Source organism: Eriocheir sinensis, chromosome 47 (genome assembly GCF_024679095.1).
Source record: "Eriocheir sinensis breed Jianghai 21 chromosome 47, ASM2467909v1, whole genome shotgun sequence".
Classification (NCBI taxonomy): Eukaryota; Metazoa; Arthropoda; class Malacostraca; order Decapoda; family Varunidae; genus Eriocheir; species Eriocheir sinensis.
In genome coordinates, this window is record NC_066555.1 from 4,901,679 (window position 1) to 4,919,835 (window position 18,157).

General features: G+C 42.2%; 1 protein-coding gene across 1 annotated transcript in view; it reads right to left on the reverse strand.

Annotated features, from left to right (window-relative positions):
* LOC126981165 (uncharacterized) overlaps window positions 1-18,157 on the reverse strand; it is a 186,257-nt gene that overhangs the window by 51,594 nt on the left and 116,506 nt on the right. Inside the window, exon 4 of the mRNA XM_050831882.1 lies at window positions 2,788-2,879. Coding sequence (XP_050687839.1) covers window positions 2,788-2,879 — 92 coding nt within the window. The remainder of the gene's footprint in view (window positions 1-2,787; window positions 2,880-18,157) is intronic.

Consider the following 18,157-nt stretch of genomic DNA (forward strand, 5'->3'; position numbering starts at 1 on the left):
TTGCAGGTTTTAACTCTAAATGTTGCTAACCCGCTGATTTACTGGCCCGGCTGTGTGCACGACGGCTTGGGGTGTGGGACGGGGGGTGGGGGGGTTGGCAGAGGTAGGTTTGAGAGGTGGAAGGGGGCAGAGGTGGGTGTGGGGGGGGGGGGGAGTGGAGGTGTGTGAGGGGGGTCTGTGTTTCGCTTTACGCTCGTTTCTCGCTGCGTCGTTTTGTTGTCAAAGGAAATTATTATAACGATAATACCTAGATATGTAAACGAAAAAAAAGATGGAGTCGCAGTGTTCCTGGTCGCTGTTGTTTTTTATCATAATTTATCTTTGTATATTTCGAGTTGTCGAGAATACGTAACAATATAAAACGATAAACTATTTTCAAGTTAGACTAATATTAGACGATAAAACCATAATGATAATGATATATTCTAATTAATAAGTAAAAATAAGAAATACTATTAAATTAGCAATAACAGTAATAATGATAATAAAAATATAAATAATATTGATATCAATAAATACAACAGTAGTGCAACAGCAACAGGAGAGCAACAATTACACGAACACAAGCGAAATCAACCACAAAAATAATATTAACCCCTTGACTGCGAAGTCCCTACAAGAAGACATCACCAAGCTACAGGAACAGAGCAATAAGTGGCTGCTACAATTCAGTCAAGAAAAATATAAAGTCCTGCACATTAGGAGAGGAAATCCAGTATACCAGTACCACTTGGGAAACACTCCACTATCCACCACAGAGGCAGAGAAAGACCTGGGACTATATGTTACCAGGCTACCAGTTAAGGTGAAATCCGTGTCAATCGCAGCGGACGGATTAATAATCATAATTCCTACTTTATTGATATTCGCATTGATCCAAATATTTTCACCTGGAGGAGCAGCGGGACAGGTGGACGTGACGGCCTGAAACGCCTGAGGACTCACCTGGATCGCTATCCGTCACGCCTCCGAGCCCTCACACCTTACGCAACGCCCACCCTGGCAACAGTGATCCCCTGACCCACTAACACACTGAACAGGTAATACACTTAATGCATGACGTAAGAGCAGGTGACAAAATATACACAAAAACAAAAGTAACCAGCTACAAAAATATAATATAAACTGATTAACCGATGATACTTAGGCTGGAATTACAAGACACTTTGCTATATCACATCAGCTATTTCTAAAGGTCAAAGAGGGGGTCAATCGGGTTCTAATGAGTGTTTCTTTAGGTTCACGGTACAAAGAAGGGTCAAAGAGGGGATCAATCGGGATCTAATGAGTGGTTCTTTAGGTTCACGGTACAGAAGAAGGGTCAAAGAGGGGATCAATAGGGTTCTAATGAGTGGTTCTTTAGGTTCACGGTACAGAAGAAGGGTCAAAGAGGGGATCAATCGGGTTCTAATGAGTGTTTCTTTAGGTTCACGGTACAGAAGAAGGGTCAAAGAGGGGATCAATCGGGATCTAATGAGTGTTTCTTTAGGTTCACGGTACAGAAGAAGGGTCAAAGAGGGGATCAATCGGGATCTAATGAGTGGTTCTTTAGGTTCACGGTACAGAAGAAGGGTCAAAGAGGGGGTCAATCGGGATATAATGAGTGGTTCTTTAGGCTCATGCTACAGAGGGAGGGTCAAAGAGGGGATCAATCGGGATGTAATGAGTGGTTCTTTAGGTTCACGGTACAGAAGAAGGGTCAAAGAGGGGATCAATCGGGTTCTAATGAGTGTTTCTTTAGGTTCACGGTACAGAAGAAGGGTCAAAGAGGGGGTCAATCGGGTTCTAATGAGTGGTTCTTTAGGTTCACGGTACAGAAGAAGGGTCAGACTACCACCAGGGTCATAAAACTACCCCTGGAAATACCCACAACTCCTACGAAAGCCTTGTCAAATATGTGTTCTTGGGCGGCGAAATGTCTCATAATACGACCCTAAGAGAGATGTACTATAATATAAATATGTAAAGCTAAAATGTACTCGTAAGTTAAGGAATTAAATAATAACAATAGTATCTTAAATAACCGATCAGAGTAAAATAGTCACAAAGAATTAAACTACAAAAAAAAAAATGAAGTAGGTCCCATATTAGTCAGTAGCAAAGTAGCAATAAAGAGAAAGATATTAAATGGAAAATAAGTAACTAGGGAGAAGTCAGTCATGAAAAGCAAATTATTAATGGGCCAAATTTGTGGCTTTACCGTGTGCCAGCGACGGGCCAAATTTGTGGCTTTACCGTGTGCCAGCGACGGGCCAAATTTGTGGCTTTACTGTGTACCAGCGACGGGCCAAATTTGTGGCTTTACCGTGTACCAGCGACGGGCCAAATTTGTGGCTTTACCGTGTAGCAGCGACGGGCCAAATTTGTGGCTTTACCGTGTAGCAGCGACGGGCCAAATTTGTGGCTTTACCGTGTACCAGCGACGGGCCAAATTTGTGGCTTTACTGTGTACCAGCGACGGGCCAAATTTGTGGCTTTACCGTGTACCAGCGACGGGCCAAATTTTTCCCATGATATGAACCCCCCCAAAAAATAGATGATGTATAAACTGATCACAAATGCTTTGATGTATATTATGAAATGTTTTGCGTGAGTGATGATTTTTTCTCCTTTTTCTCGCTTAGAGGGACCTTTAAGAAACATGATCCCCGCAGCCACCGGATTAAATGGAAACAAGATCAACAACAAGAAGTAATATAAGCAACAAGAAGTGACGAAAGTAGATGAAGTTACTCTGCTAAGGTTTGTATTAGAGCCCAGTCCGGAAATTGTCAAAGATCACCTTACCGAAAAGACGCCAGGAAACAACACGTGCGGCGCCGCGGCCTTCCTGGGGGACACGGCGCGGGATGACTTGACACGAACTTCCCAACGCCAATCTGTCCGAGGCAAGAAAGTGGTATAGTGTAAGTAGAGTTCACGCCTCGACCTTATTTATATTTATTTTCTTTTTCCTTTTTTATTTATTTATTCTCATTACAATTATTTTTTTTTTCTATCTGGACACGGGAGAGATAGAGAGAAGTCGAGACACATAGAGACACACGCAAAACGAGTAAGTAAATATAAATAAATGACTATATATAATGAAAAAAAAAGATAAAAATAAATAAATAAATGAAACTAGAACAAAATAATAGAAACCTTAAAACTAATGAAAGGAAAAAACATCAAAACCAAAGGAGACATCAATTCAACATCTTCGTTTTAGTCAGAGCAAAAAAAAAAAAGTAAAATTACGAAAATCAAAACAAAAAAAACTCACTAAAAAAGAAAGTCTCCATTATCCGCCCCGAAGTGGTAACAACGAATATATAAAAGAAACTGAAAATAACCCAATCTCGGCACAAAAATTGAAGGGGAAACCCACGTGAACACACACACGAGAGAGAGAAAATAAAATATAAAAAGAGAAAGAAAAAGGAAGTGTTTGGTGGGCAAGGACAGTGGTGAGTGGAGGAAGGAAGAAGAAGAAGAAGAAGAAGAAGAGGAGGAGGACCAGGAGGAGGAGAAAAACCAGGAAGAAGAAAATAAGGAGGAGAAAGAACAAGACCATTAGTAGTATGAGGAGGAGGTTGAAAGAGGAGGAGGAGAACCAGAAGTACGAAGAGAGGGACCAAGAGGAAGAAGAAGTGGAGGAAGAGGAGGAGGAAGAGAAGAGTGTTGTGGGGACGCGCGCGGCGGCAATATTGGAAGATGGCCACAGGACCGGAAGTAACAGGGAAGCCATGAGTGTGTCTTCTGATAAAAGGGTAATTTCGTTCTCCCCTCTCGAGAGGAAGGTGTGAGGGCGTAGGCTGGGGCTGACAGGGGAGGGGAGGGAGGGGGGGAATGGGAGGAGGAGGGAGGAGGAGGAGGGAAGGAAAGTGGAGAGTAAGAGGAAGAGGAGAGGGAAAAGTAGGTGTTTAAAAGAATATTGGGGGGACGTAGAAGGGTGTAGGAGGAGGAGGAGGAGGAGGAGGAGGACAAGCAAGGAAAAAGAGAGAAGGAAGGAGGGGAATGGAGGGAGAAAAAGGTGTAAGTATGAGAATTAGAAGGGACTCGGGAAGGAGAGGGAGGGGAGGAAGCAAGGAGAAGGAAGGGAAGGGAGGTGGGGAATGAAAAAAAGGAGAAGAGGGGTAAGCAGTTGAAGGAGAATTGGGGAGGGAAAGGGAAGAAACAGTTAAAGGAAAGGAAGAATATATATGGAATGAAAGGAGGAGTAGGAGGAGGAGGAGTGAAGGTTTGTTAGATTAGAATGAAATTGGAGAGGGAGGCGAGGAAGCAGGGAGGAGGAAGAAAGATGAGGGTAAAAAAAATAGTGGGGGAGCATCCAGTTTGTAGGAAGAACTGTGGAGATCGTGAAAAGATGGCAAAGTGGAGAGGTGCGAGAGGAATAAAGAATAAGCTAAGGAGGAGGAGGAGGAGAAAAGAGAAGAGAAGAGAAGAGAAAAGAGAAGAGAAAAGAAGTAGAAGGGCAGAGAAGAATTTAGAAAAGAGGAAATATGAGGAGAGAAAAAAGAAGAGAAAAAAGAGAGAAGAGAAGACAAGACAAAAAAGGAGAAGAGAGGAAATAAGAGAAGAGACGAGAAGAAAGGAGAGGCGAGGAAATCAGAGAGAAGAGAAACGAAACAAGAGAAGAAAGGAGAAAACAGGAAATCATAGAAGAGAAGAGAAGAGAAGAGAAAAGAGAAGACAGAACAGAAGAAGACAGAACAAGAGAGGAGGAAAAAGAGGTCAGGAGAAGAGGGATAAAAAAGTAATAAGGGATCTGGGATGTAAGAAGGAAACTCGAGTGCCACAAAAAAGGAACAATTTGAGGAGAGTGTGAAAGGGAAGGGAAGTGATTTGAGGATAATGAGAGGTGTGAAGAGGGGAAAGAAGAGGGCAAGGAGGGTATATTCTAGGCTTTGAAAGGGAGGACGAAGAAAGGAACAGAAATTAATAAAAGAAGTCTACTAAATTAAAGGGGAGATGGGGAAGAGAGGAGCGAAAATTGTGAAAACAGAAGAGAGGAAAAAGTGAAAGAAGGAGAGGAAGAAGAGAAAGAAGAGAGGAAGAAGAGAAAGAAACGAAAAAAAAAAAACAATAAATGATAAAAAATACACAAGGCTTTACGAATTCAATTACAAAAGGGAACGAAAGAAAGAAGAAAGAAGGAAACAAAAGAAAAAGGAGAGACAAAAGAAAAGAAGAAAGGAGAAACAAAATGAACAAAAAAAAGAGAACTGTGAAACTAAACCCAAAAATGAAGAAAAAGAGAGAAGGAGAATAAAGGAGGAGGGAGAAGAGTAGATTAGGTAAAGGAGGTACGGACGAGAAGAGTGGGAGGGAGAGATAGCAGGGAAGAAGACTAGAAGATTAAGGGAGGAGGAGGAGGAGGAGGAGGAGGAGGAGAGAGCAAATAGGGATGACAGAAGGAGGATGAGGAGAGGACTAGGAGTGAGAGGTGGAGAAAAATATAAAAGAGTAAAAAAAAAAGATAGCGAAAAAAGAGGAAAGTAAAGGGGAATAAAAGAGTGGAGAAAAGTATGAAAAAGATGAAAATAGCAAGGAAAGAATAATGGAAAGGAGAATGAGAAAAATAGCTGTGGTTGAGGGATAGCGATGGAAGATGAAGGTGACGAAAGGAGTAGAAATAAAAGAGATGATAACTATACAGGATCAAGGAAATAAGTCCCTTCTTTTTGTGATTGTTCCCTTTTATTTCTAGATCTGCGTGTCTTCCCTTTCTTTTCGTGTTGTTAATGCCTTTTTTCTTCACATTCTGGTCATGTCGCTGTCTCCCTGGTTGGTCTTCCCTGGTCTTGGTCGTTCCTCTATGTCCTTCCCTTCCTGGCTGTTCTTTATTGTTCCGAGATTGTCATGAATTCGCCTCTTATCCCTTGACTGCGGATTTCCTACAAGGAGACATCACCAAGCTACAGGAATAGAACAAAAAGTGAAGAAAAATGTAAAGTCCTGCACCTTGGAAGCGAATATCCAGCACACCAATACCACATGGGAAACACTCCACTATCCACCACAGAGACGGAGAAAGACCTGAGAGTGTATGTTACCAGGCGACCAGTGAAAGCCAAAACCGTGCCAAATCGCAGCGGACGGGTTAAAAAGCATAGAGAAAATAAGTTAGTGAAAATAAGAAAAAGAGAGTGATACATGTTGATACAAAGATATGATGGTAAAGAAAGGGATTGCAGAAGCCTTAGAGAATTGATGAAAGAGAGAAGAGAAGGAAAAACAAGAACTGGAAGATAATGGAAGGAAGAAGGAAAGGATAATGATAAAGAAGGGAAAGATAAGGGAAAAGGGCAAGAAAGATATGAGTTAAAGGGAAAGGGAAGGAAAAAGAAGAGAGGAAGGAGAAACGAATAAATGAGAAGAAAAGAGGTATAAGGGAGAAATAGGGGACACGGTTAACAGGTATACGTCGGAAAGGAAGAGGGTTGGGTAGGGAGCATGCATGGAGGGTAAATGAGGGAGGAATAATAGAAAGAGTTGTTGGAGACGGTTGGGTAGGGAGCATGCATGGAGGAATAATAGAAAGAGTTGTTAAGTAAGGGAGAAATAGAGATAAGGTAGAGGAAATGTAGTTACGAATGAATGAGAAGGATTAGGAGAAAGAGTTAACAGGAAAGTAAAAAGAAAGGAACTAATAGGAAGAGAAAAACATATATAGAGAAACGAAAGAAATATGTGAAAAGAGGAAATAGGGAATAGGTACGAAGGAGGAATGGGGGAGGAATAGAGGGATGGCTTGACAGATAGGTCGTAAAGGGAGAGAGTTAGGAAAGGGACAGATATGGAGGTCCAATGGGGGAGGAATAAGGGAAAAGGTTAACAGATGGGTCAGAAAGAGGGGAGGGAAGGGGAAGGCACACGTTTCCATATTAGATTAGAGGAAAAGGGATTGGGGTAAGAGGGAACAGAGGTAGGTAGGGAATACAGTAAGGGAGGAAGGGAAGGGAGAAGGTAAGACACATACAGAGATTGAAAAGGTAAAAAAAAAAAAAAAGATGGAGAGAAATTAGAAGAAGGGTTGAAAGTAAAGGGCTAAAAGCTAGGTAGGTAGTCATGGAAGGGAAAGCGAGAAGGGGAAAGGAAGGGTAAGGGAAGGGAAGGAAAAAAAAAGATGGAGAGAAATTAGAGGAAGAAGGTTTGAAGGTGAAGGGTCGATAGGTAAGTAGATAATAAAGGAAGGGATGAGAGAAAGGGAGGGGAAAGGTAAGGAAAGGGGAGGAAAAAATGTAGAGAAATTAGAAGAAGGGTTGAAGTAAGTAGATAATAAAGGAAGGAATAAGAGAAAGGGAGGGGAAAGGTAAGGGAAGGGAAGGGAAAAAATAAGATAGATAGAAATTAGAAGAAAGAGGGAAGGATGTTAAGGGAAGATAGGAAAGTGAATAGTAAAGGAAGGGATGAGAGAAAGGAATGGGAAAGGAAAGGGAAGGGAAGGGAAAGAAAGATAGAAATTAAAAGGGAAGGGTAGGAGGTAAAGGGAAGATGGGTAAATACTCGCAAATAGTAAAGGAAAGGATGAAAGAAAGGGATAGGAAAGGAAAGGGAAGGGAAGGGAAAAAATAGATAGAAATTAAAAGGGGAGGGTAGGAAGTAAAGGGTTAAAAAGTCAGGTAGATAATACAGAAAGGGAGGGAAGGGGAGGGGAAAGGAAAGGGAAAGGAAAAGGAAAAGGAAAAAATAGATAGAAATTAAAAGGGGAGGGTAGGAAGTACAGGGTTAAAAGGCAGGTAGGAGGTACAGAAAGGGAGGGAAAGGGAGAGGAAAAGCAAGGAAAAGGAAGGGAGAAAAAATAGATAGAAATTAAAAGGGGAGGGTAGGAAGTACAGGGTTAAAAGGCAGGTAGGAAGTACAGAAAGGGAGGGAAGGGGAGGAGAAAGGAAAGGGAAAGGAAAAGGAAAAAATAGATAGAAATTAAAAGGGGAGGGTAGGAAGTAAAGGGTTAAAAGGCAGGTAGGAAGTACAGAAAGGGAGGGAAAGGGAGAGGAAAAGCAAGGAAAAGGAAGGGAGAAAAAATAGATAGAAATTAAAAGGGGAGGGTGGGAAGTACAGGGTTAAAAGGCAGGTAGGAAGTACAGAAAGGGAGGGAAAGGGAGGGGAAAGGAAAGGGAAAGGAAGGGAAAAAAATAGATAGAAATTAAAAGGGAAGGGTAGGAAGTAAAGGGTTAAAAAGTCAGGTAGATAATACAGAAAGGGAGGGAAGGGGAGGGGAAAGGAAAGGGAAAGGAAAAGGAAAAGGAAAAAATAGATAGAAATTAAAAGGGGAGGGTAGGAAGTACAGGGTTAAAAGGCAGGTAGGAGGTACAGAAAGGGAGGGAAAGGGAGAGGAAAAGCAAGGAAAAGGAAGGAGAAAAAATAGATAGAAATTAAAAGGAGGGTGGGAAGTACAGGGTTAAAAGGCAGGGAAGTACAGAAAGGAGGGAAAGGAGGGAAAGGAAAGGGAAGGAAGGGAAAAAAATAGATAGAAATTAAAAGGGGAGGGTAGGAAGTACAGGGTTAAAAGGCAGGTAGGAAGTACAGAAAGGGGGGGAAAGGGAGAGGAAAAGCAAGGAAAAGGAAGGGAGAAAAAATAGATAGAAATTAAAAGGGGAGGGTAGGAAATAAAGGGTCAAAAGTCAGGTAGGTAATACAGAAAGAAAGGGAGGGAAGGGGAGGGGAAAGGAAAGGGAAAGGAAAAAATAGATAGAAATTAAAAGGGGAGGGTAGGAAGTAGAGGGTTAAAAGGCAGGTAGGAAGTACAGAAAGGGAGGGAAAGGGAGAGGAAAAGCAAGGAAAAGGAAGGGAGAAAAAATAGATAGAAATTAAAAGGGGAGGGTAGGAAGTACAGGGTTAAAAGGCAGGTAGGAAGTACAGAAAGGGAGGGAAAGGGAGAGGAAAAGCAAGGAAAAGGAAGGGAGAAAAAATAGATAGAAATTAAAAGGGGAGGGTAGGAAGTAGAGGGTTAAAAGGCAGGTAGGAGGTACAGAAAGGGAGGGAAAGGGAGAGGAAAGGAAAGGGAAAGGAAAAAATAGATAGAAATTAAAAGGGAAGGGTAGGAAGTAGAGGGTTAAAAGGCAGGTAGGAGGTACAGAAAGGGAGGGAAGGGGAGAGGAAAAGCAATGAACACGTGCACATATAAAAAATAATAAAAACAAAATACAAAATGAAACCTTTATCGATAAATTAAATCAACGGACCAGCCATTGTCTATGTATGCTCAGAACCAGAAAGCTAAAACTAATTCAACTATAAAAACAAATCACGCATGCCTTCATACATACATAAATACATACATACACACGCATTCATATTACACACATACACACACACACACAATCCACGTGCCGTATATTTTAAAATCATTACGCTAATCTCATTTTATGCGTTCTACAAATTGCATTTTAAAACCCATCACATCAGTCGGCGCCGAAAACACAGAATGGGAGACGAACAACATGTGACTGGCCAATCAGCTGTTCCTGTTGTCTGGGGAGGGAGAGAAGGGGAAAAGGGGAGGAAGAGGAGGGAGACTGGAAAATGAAAGTAGGAACATATACGGTGAAGCAATTGAAAAGGAGGAAGAGGGAGGAAGAGGAGGGAGACTGGAGGAAGAAAGAAGGAACATTGAGGAAGAGGAATTAGTGGGAGAACGAGGACGAGGGAGGTAGAGGAATAAAGAAGTAAGAAATACGAAAGAAGGAACATAGAGGAAGAGGAATTGGTGGGAGAACGAGGAAGAGGAAGAGATAAAGAAATAGGAAAGGAGGAACATAGAGAAAGGTAGAATTGGAAAGACAGAAGGAGGAAGGGGAAGGAAGAGTCAGAGAGGAGGAAGAAGTAGAAAAGAAGGAACATAGGATAAGGAAGAACAGGAAAAAGGAGTAAGGGGGAGGAAGAGTAATAGAGAAAGAAGAAGGAGGAAAGAAAATATACTTAGAGGGAGGAGTTGGAATAAAGAAAAGTAGAATAGAGAGGAGGAGAAGGAAGAAAGGAGTCGGAAAGAATACAGAAAACATCGTAGGAGGAGGAGGAATTCGAAGAGATAAAGACGGGAAGGTAGAAGGAGATGGAGAAAGGAGAGGAGGAACAGAAGTAGGGAAATGAAATAATAATAATAATAGGGAAAAAAGACAAAAAGGATGAAGAGGAGATATAGGAAATGAAGGAGGTGGGAAAAAGAAAAGGAAAAAAAACAGAAAAAGAATGAAAGGGCAATGTGAAGTGTCAAAATAGAAATGGAAGCAGAGTGGAGTAGAGAAATGAAGAAGCGAGAGAGTAGGGAGAGTAAGGATCGAGGGAGTAAAATAATAAAAGAGGAGAAAAAAGGCGCAAGGAAAACAGAAAGAAATGAAAAAGCTGTGAAAGAAATGAGGGTGTTCGAATCAGAAGGAAGGAGGAAGGAAAAAACAAGAGGGCTAAAGAAGGATGAGGGAAAGAGAACGAGAAAATGATAATGGAGTGAAAGGAAGAGAAGAGGAGTAAAGGAAAGGAGGCGGGAGTATTAGCAGAAAAATGAAAGAAAAATAAGACCCAAGGAATAAAAAAAAAAAGCAGAGGAAAAAATGAAGTTCGAAGTAGTAGTTTTAATGAAATACGAGGGAAGGAGGCAAGAAGTTCGAGTCAGTGGAAAAGAAGGGAGATACATAAGAAAGAGTAGATGGGCAAAAGAATAGGAAACAAGAGGAAGAACAAAAAATAGCAAAAATAGTAGAAGGACTGTGGCAGAAGTAAATAAAAGGATCAGTAGAGGAGACAAGACAAGCCACTCTATCCCAGGTTTCAACTACACGCCTTCCTCCTCTACAACCAACGACTTCCCCAAGCCTTCCCAGCCTCATAAACAAGACTACAACAACATCCTAACCCCACACACCCACCTAAACAACCCCAGCGACCTCAAACAACCCCAAAACACTAACCCAGTAGACGAGAACACGGCCCCAAGAGCTCTGTGATTGGCTCCTGGTCGTCCAATCCCCGAGCGGAGTCTTCGCGTGCCTCTCCATCGCCGAGGACGCAGACGACAGGCAGCGGCAGCAAGTCGGAATAGGAGGCCTTCCAGAACGGGAATCTAACCTCATTCTCCCGCCATTCCCTGATCCCTGAAGGCGGCGTGTTAGTGGGCTGAGTTTGTCGAGGCAGTAAACAGTGTGTCGAAGGAGGGAGAGGCCGGAAAGGAGGGAGGAAGAGGTGGGAACGGAGAGAAGGCAGCCAAATAGTTCCTCCCCGAAGTGAACCGCTGAGTGTCGCCACAATGGGATGTACTTATGGTTAGACTTGATGCCTTGATGAGTCTCTCTGTCTCTCTGTGTGTCTCTGTCTCTCTCTCAGCCTGCCAACTCATCAGCCAGATAACTAGGAAGTCAACCAATCAGCCAGACAGCCAGAGACAGCCATCCAGACTGCCAGACAGCCAGCCACTCAGCCCCCTCGACTAGACAATGGTATTCGTGGTAATTTATGTGAAGTTACGCAGATCGGCTCGCCAAAATAGTGTACTGTAATGAGTATGGAGAGAGGTAGGCACTGAGGGCGATGCTGAGAGGGAGGAGAGAGAGGGGAAGGCAGAAAAGGCGAATACTGAGAGAGGGACAATGAAGGAGGTAGACGGTGGAAAGGAAGAAGGGGGGAATACGAAGGAAAGGGAGGCAGTGAAAGAGGAGGACGGTGGAAAAGAAGAAAAGGAAAGTACAGGTTAGTGAAAGTGGAAGGTGAGAAAGAAGAATCAGGGAGCACAGGAGAGGGAGCATGAAAGAGAAAAAAGGGAGGAAAGCATAATAAGGGAATAATGGTGTAAACGGAGGAGAAAGACGGAGGAAAGGAAGAAAATTAAAACGCTGATTGGATGAAGGTGGAAAATGCGAATAGGAGAGATGAATAAATGATTGAGGTGAGGAATGAACGTAACAATAATGAAGAAAAAAAGGAAAGGACATAAATTAAAACGAATGCAAGAAATGAAGAAGATTACGATGAAAAGCAAACTTAAGAAAGGACGGAGAATAGAAGTAGAAAAAGAAAACTATACAAAATGAAATAACGAACAGACAAAGAAATAAAAATATCAAATAAGAGATGAAATTCACAAAACAAATCATCGCGTAAAAAATTACATGTAGTGTTTTATTCTGCAGTATATGTTATGCATTACGTAATTTACTTAATGTGCAAATGCGATAGAAAGATGACACCCACGTTATGCCATCAAAAATACTATATGGGAGTGCAAACAGGGGAGAGAGAGAGAGCGAGAGAGAGAGAGAGAGAGAGAGAGAGAGAGAGAGAGAGAGAGAGAGAGAGAGAGAGAGAGAGAGAGAGAGAGAGAGAGAGAGAGAGAGAGAGAGAGAGAGAGAGAGAGAGAGAGAGAGAGAGAGAGAGAGAGAGAGAGAGAGACAGACAGACAGACAGATAGACACAAACAGACACAGATAGACACAGACAGACAGACAAACAGAATGACAAACATGACACACACACACACACATACACACACACACACACACACACACACACACACACACACAAAGAGAAAGGCAGACAACCAGAGATGAAAAGACGAACGGACGGAGAGAGAAGAGACAAAAAGAGCAGAAAAAAAACCAGACAGACTAATCAAATAAAAGGCAAAAGAAAACACGGATGCGAAATACAGACAAAGAAAAAAAAAACAAGCAAACCGGAATAAGGAAATTACAGCAACACAAAAAAAAAACATAAAAGACCAGATACAAAAAAAAAACACCTTTCAAAAGACAAAGATAAAAAAAAATCACCAAAACGCGTAACAAACAGAAAACGGAAACACAGAACTCGCAGTCAATTCAATGTTTTCTGTTCCTTTTCCTTTTATTTTTTCCTTTCACTTTTTTTTCACTCAACTTTTTCCTCGTTTTTTTCCCTTTATTTCCCCAGGGCGACCCGCTTAGGTAAGGGGAAGAGAGAGCAAAGAACAAAAAATAAGAAAAGTGAGAGTTTAGGAACAAGAAAGGAAAGGGGAAGACAATGAGGTGATGGTGAAGGTAAAGAGGGAATAGAAATGGACAAAACCAGGAGAATGGGAGACGGGAAAGGGAAGAAAGGGGTATTGGAGAAAAGGGAGAGATAGGTAGAGGAAGTAAATGGGAAAAAGTGGAGCATAGGAAAATTAGGGATGACGGGGAAGCTAAAGAGTGGATAGAAATGGGTATAATCCGGGGAAAGGGGAAGGGAAATGGAAGGAAAAAGTGATGGGAGGCAAGGGAGAGATAGGGGGTAGGGGGTGAATGGAGAGAACCAAAGGATAAGAGAAAGAAAGAGTGATAGAAGGAGAGGGAGAGAAAGGAAGCAAAGGAAATGAACGAGAGAAGAAAAGAGGATTAAAGATGCAGAAGAAAGAGGAAAAGAAGAGTAATGGGAGAGAGGACAATGGTACTAAAACAGATGGATACGAAAAGGAAAATGGGACAATGAAAAATGAAAAAATAAAAGAGAAAACAGTATGGAGGGAAAAGAAGGCATGGGCACAAAAACGAATGGAGACGAGAAGGAAAGCAAGAAACAGGGCAAAGGAAAGGTGAATAAAAGAACAGAAGAAAAGAAAAAAGGATAAGAAGCAGAGGAGATGGCGAAGGAAAAAGTTGGAAAGTCTCGTTTAGTCGGCGCAACATCTGTGGTCATATGCCGGAGAGAGACAGGAAGGGGAAGGAATTATAGAAGATGATGAAGAAATTAGTAAAGGGAACTGGGTCAGCGGAAAGGGAACAAGGAATAATTAGGAGTAAGGAAAGGGATGAAAGGCGAAATTAGAGGGGCCAGGGTCATTACAACCTGATAATGACCCCACGAATATTAAATTAGGGAATAGAGAGACATAAGGACAGAGAGAGAGAGGAGAGAAGAGAGAGAGAGAGAGAGAGAGAGAGAGAGAGAGAGAGAGAGAGAGAGAGAGAGAGAGAGAGAGAGAGAGAGAGAGAGAGAGAGAGAGAGAGAGAGAGAGAGAGAGAGAGAGAAACATGGACGTGAAAAATTAAGCATGAGATAATGAAACAAAGGGAGGAATGACAGCGGAGAGGAGGAGGAGGAGGAGGAGGAGGAGGAGGAGGAGAAGATTTTGGAAGCGACGAAGAGGAAGAAAATAAAAGACAATATTATACATACGAGTTCTGGGAAGAGGAAAAGAGGAAAGACGGAGGAAATGGGAGAGAATCAAGAGGAAAGAGCGAGGAAAAGGAAACACATAGGAGATAAAGAAATAACACGACCTTAAGGAGAGGAAGAGGAGGAGGAGGAAGAAGAGAAGAGGAGAAGAAAAGATGAAAATGCAAACCAAAGAAGAAAAACAGAAAATAAATGAAAAAGAAACTGAAGAAAAAGATGAAAAACGAGGAAAAGAGAAAGAAAAATACGAAAATAAAAGGTAATATACAGAGGCAGCAGAAAACGAAGCATTAGAGAAAAAAAACAAAGAAGGTAAAACTAAAAAAAAAAATCAAAGAAAAACGAAGAAAAGAAAAAGAAAACGAAGAGAAAACAGGCCAATAAAGAGGTAGTATATGAAAAAATTAAAAAAGATGTATTAGACAAAAAAACATGAAGTAGAATAAAAAAAAATAGCAAGACTCAAACTAATGCAAACCTTCGACTTCCTATCTTAAGCAATCTAAAGGAACACAAGAAGAAAACCTAAGAAGAAAACCAAAGAAAAAAAAACACTCCTAGGAATACTCTGAACTTCCATAACACACACACACACACACACACACACACACACACACACACACACACACACACACACACACACACACACACACGGCCATCAACCCATTTTTCCGCTCCATAATTACAGCCCAGTTAAGTTCAGTTACGCCCCAACGGATCGCAGCAACACACAAACTCGTTAGACAAGATGGATTATTGCCAGTCTGATAATGGCTCTTCTTGATTAAGTAATCTTAGTCCAGAAATGAAACTATTTAAACTCTGATCATTTTCCTGCGCGCTTTAATCAGTGCTAGGCGAGAAGAGGAAGAGGAGGAAGAGGAGAAGGAGGAGATAGAGGTGGAGAACGAGGAGGTAGGAGATAAGGAGAGGAAGGAGGTGGAGGACAGGGGAGACAGTAATGAGAACACGGTGTAAAAAGTGGAGAGAAGGTGGAGGAAAAGGAGGAGGAGGAGCAAAAAGAAAACGAAAATGAAGAGGGCGAGTATATCGGATCCGAAATTGTAATAAGAAACTGAAAAGAACGAAATATGTAAATACGAAAACATGAAAATAGAAGAAATAAAAAAGTACTGACTCGCAATCAGTGAAATAAATATAAATGAGAAAAATAGAAAAAAAAATAGAAGAACATAAACTAAGACGAAAGAAACTAGGAATAAAATAAAAATAAGGTAGCAGGCTCGTAACTTATAACAGAGGGAGGTGAGGATTAAAAAAAGGAGGATATGAATAAAATGAGAAAGAACAGGATAAGGAATCAGGAATAGTCATGACAGATACACTTGATCAAAATGTATAAGTTGATTCCAGTTAAATAAAGAAACAGACAGACAGACAGACAGACAGACAGAAAGACAGACAGACGTGTAGACAGACAGACAGACAGACAGACAGACAGACAGACAGACAGACAGAAAGACAGACAGACGTGAAGACAGACAGACAGATACAGACAATAAAACAGACAGAAAACACACCCAGACAAGCAAATAAAGAGATATACACAGAGACAGAGATGGAGAAGCAGACAGACACAAAACCAACCAAAAAATAAAAAATAAAATGAACTGAAGTAAAAGGAAAGAGGAGAGAAGGAAGGAAATGGAGGAGTGATTAGGAGGAAAGAAAAAAAAAGACGAGTAACGATTAAGAGAGAGAGAGAGAGAGAGAGAGAGAGAGAGAGAGAGAGAGAGAGAGAGAGAGAGAGAGAGAGAGAGAGAGAGAGAGAGAGAGAGAGAGAGAGAGAGAGTAAAAAAAGGAAGGAAACTCCGGGTCATTAAGAAGACAAGTGGCGCCCAGGGGAAGGAGATGAAGGAAAGAAGAAAATCAGGAATAGTTATTTAGTCCGCCCTTGAAGTGACCTGAAGAGGCGGTGTTTCCAAAAGGAGAGACCCGAGACCCGCTCCTCCTCCTCCTCCTCCTCCTCCTCCTCTTCCTCCTCCTCCTCTTCTTCCTCCTCGTCGTCGTCGTCCTCCTCCTCCTCCTCCTTCTCCTCCTCCTCCTCTTCCTCTTCCTCCTCCTCCTCTTCTTCCTCTTCCTCCTCGTCATCTGCCTTTTCCTCCTTTCCTCCATTCTTCGCCATAGGCCTAAATTTGTCTTTCATGTATACGCTCTCTCTCTCTCTCCATAGACTCATTCCCGTAACAGCCTAATTGGTCATTTATATTGGCCAGTTAATTAGTTATCAGATTAATGAGCGTAAAGCAAGGCTCGCTGGGTTCACATGGGTGTCTGTGTGCGTGTGTGTGCCTGTGTGTGTGTGTGTGTGTGTTCCGACAATGTATACACAACGGACACTATATCACCTGAAACACACACACACACACACACACACACACACACACAGAGTCCATCACACACACTTACTTATTCAACCATCGTCTACCACCCCCTGTACCCCCTCTCTCCTCTCCCCTCCCCCCCTTATAATGGAGCAACCACCACTTCTCTATTTCCCTATCTATCTATCTATCTATCTATCTATCTATCTTATCTATCTATCTACCTATTTAACCTATCTTTAATATTGAGAGTCGATTATACCACTGAAATATATCCTAAATCAAAACGGTAATGCGATTTTGAACATACATCAGAGCAAAGAGAGGGAGGAGGATGGAAGAAGAGGAAAGAGGAAGAAGGGAGGAGTGAGTGATGGAAGGAGTGAGGAGGAAGGAGGGAGGAGCAGAGAGAGATGGAGGGAGGGAGGAGAGGAGGTTAAAGAGGGAGCAGAGGAGAGCCACTACCAAACTATTGCATTTGTACCCACCTGTCTGATTACCTATTTACTCACCTGCCTACCCACCTGCCCACCCACCTGCCCACCCACCTACTCACTTACGTCCCTGCCCGCCCACCTCCGCCTACCTACCTGCCTCCCCCCCGTCAATCCATCTACAAACGTGGGAGACTAATTGACTTACTGATTAAACCTAACTTGATGTCCGACAACTTGAACACACACGCACACACACACACACTCTCTCTCTCTCTCTCTCTCATTATTTTTCTTATTTTCTTTTTTTTCTTCTTTTCTCTCACTCGTTTACCATTTCCTGCTTTCAGTTATCTTATTTTCTTCTTCCTCCTCCTCCTCCTCCTCCTTTACTTCTCTGTTCGTTGCCTAAATGAACGTGTGTGTGTGTGTGTGTGTGTGTGTGTGTGTGTGTGTGTGTGTGTGTGTGTGTGTGTGTGTCTTTCTAATTTCGGAGTTTCTGGACTTGACAGTAGCTTGGGCAATAGTTGTTGATATTGTTGTTGTTGCTGTTGTTGTTGTTCCTGCTGTTGTTGCATTTCTTGTTGTTGTTGTTGTTTGAAGAGGTGGTGGTGGTGGTGGTCGTGGTAGTGGTCGTGGTAGTGAATATGGGAATACTTATGTTGACGGTGAATAGTGAGGGACGATGTGAATGGTGGTGAGGATGGTGATGAAGGTCTTGGATACTGCAGTGATGGTGGTGATGGTGGTGGTCGTGGTGGTGGTGGTGGTGGTGGTGATGGTGGTGGTAGAGTTTTTGTTTTTTTTTACAGCTAAGGAGACAGTTCAAGGGCGTAAAAAAAATATATATTAAAAAAAAAGCCCGCTACTTACTGCTCCTAAATATATGTGGTAGTAGAACCGGTAGAAAATAGATTACTGTAGCGAGAAATGTAGAAGAAACAGTTTTGTGGTGAAGATAAAAAACGGGGAAGAGAATAAAAAAAAAACAAGGAAAGGTGGTGAAAAAATGTGAGGGCAGTGGTGATGATAGTGGTGGTGGTGGTGGTGATGATAGTGGTGGTGGTGATGATGGTGGTGGTGGTGATGATGGTGGTGGAAAAAGAGGCTGTGTGTAGGCTGCTTCCTGCTGATAACTCATAATGGGTGGTGGTGGTGGTGGTGGTGGTGATGACGGTGGTGGTGATGGTGGTGGTGGTGATGACGGTGGTGGTGGTGGTGGTGGTGGTGGTGGTGGTGGTGGTGGTGATGACGGTGGACGTAGAAGTT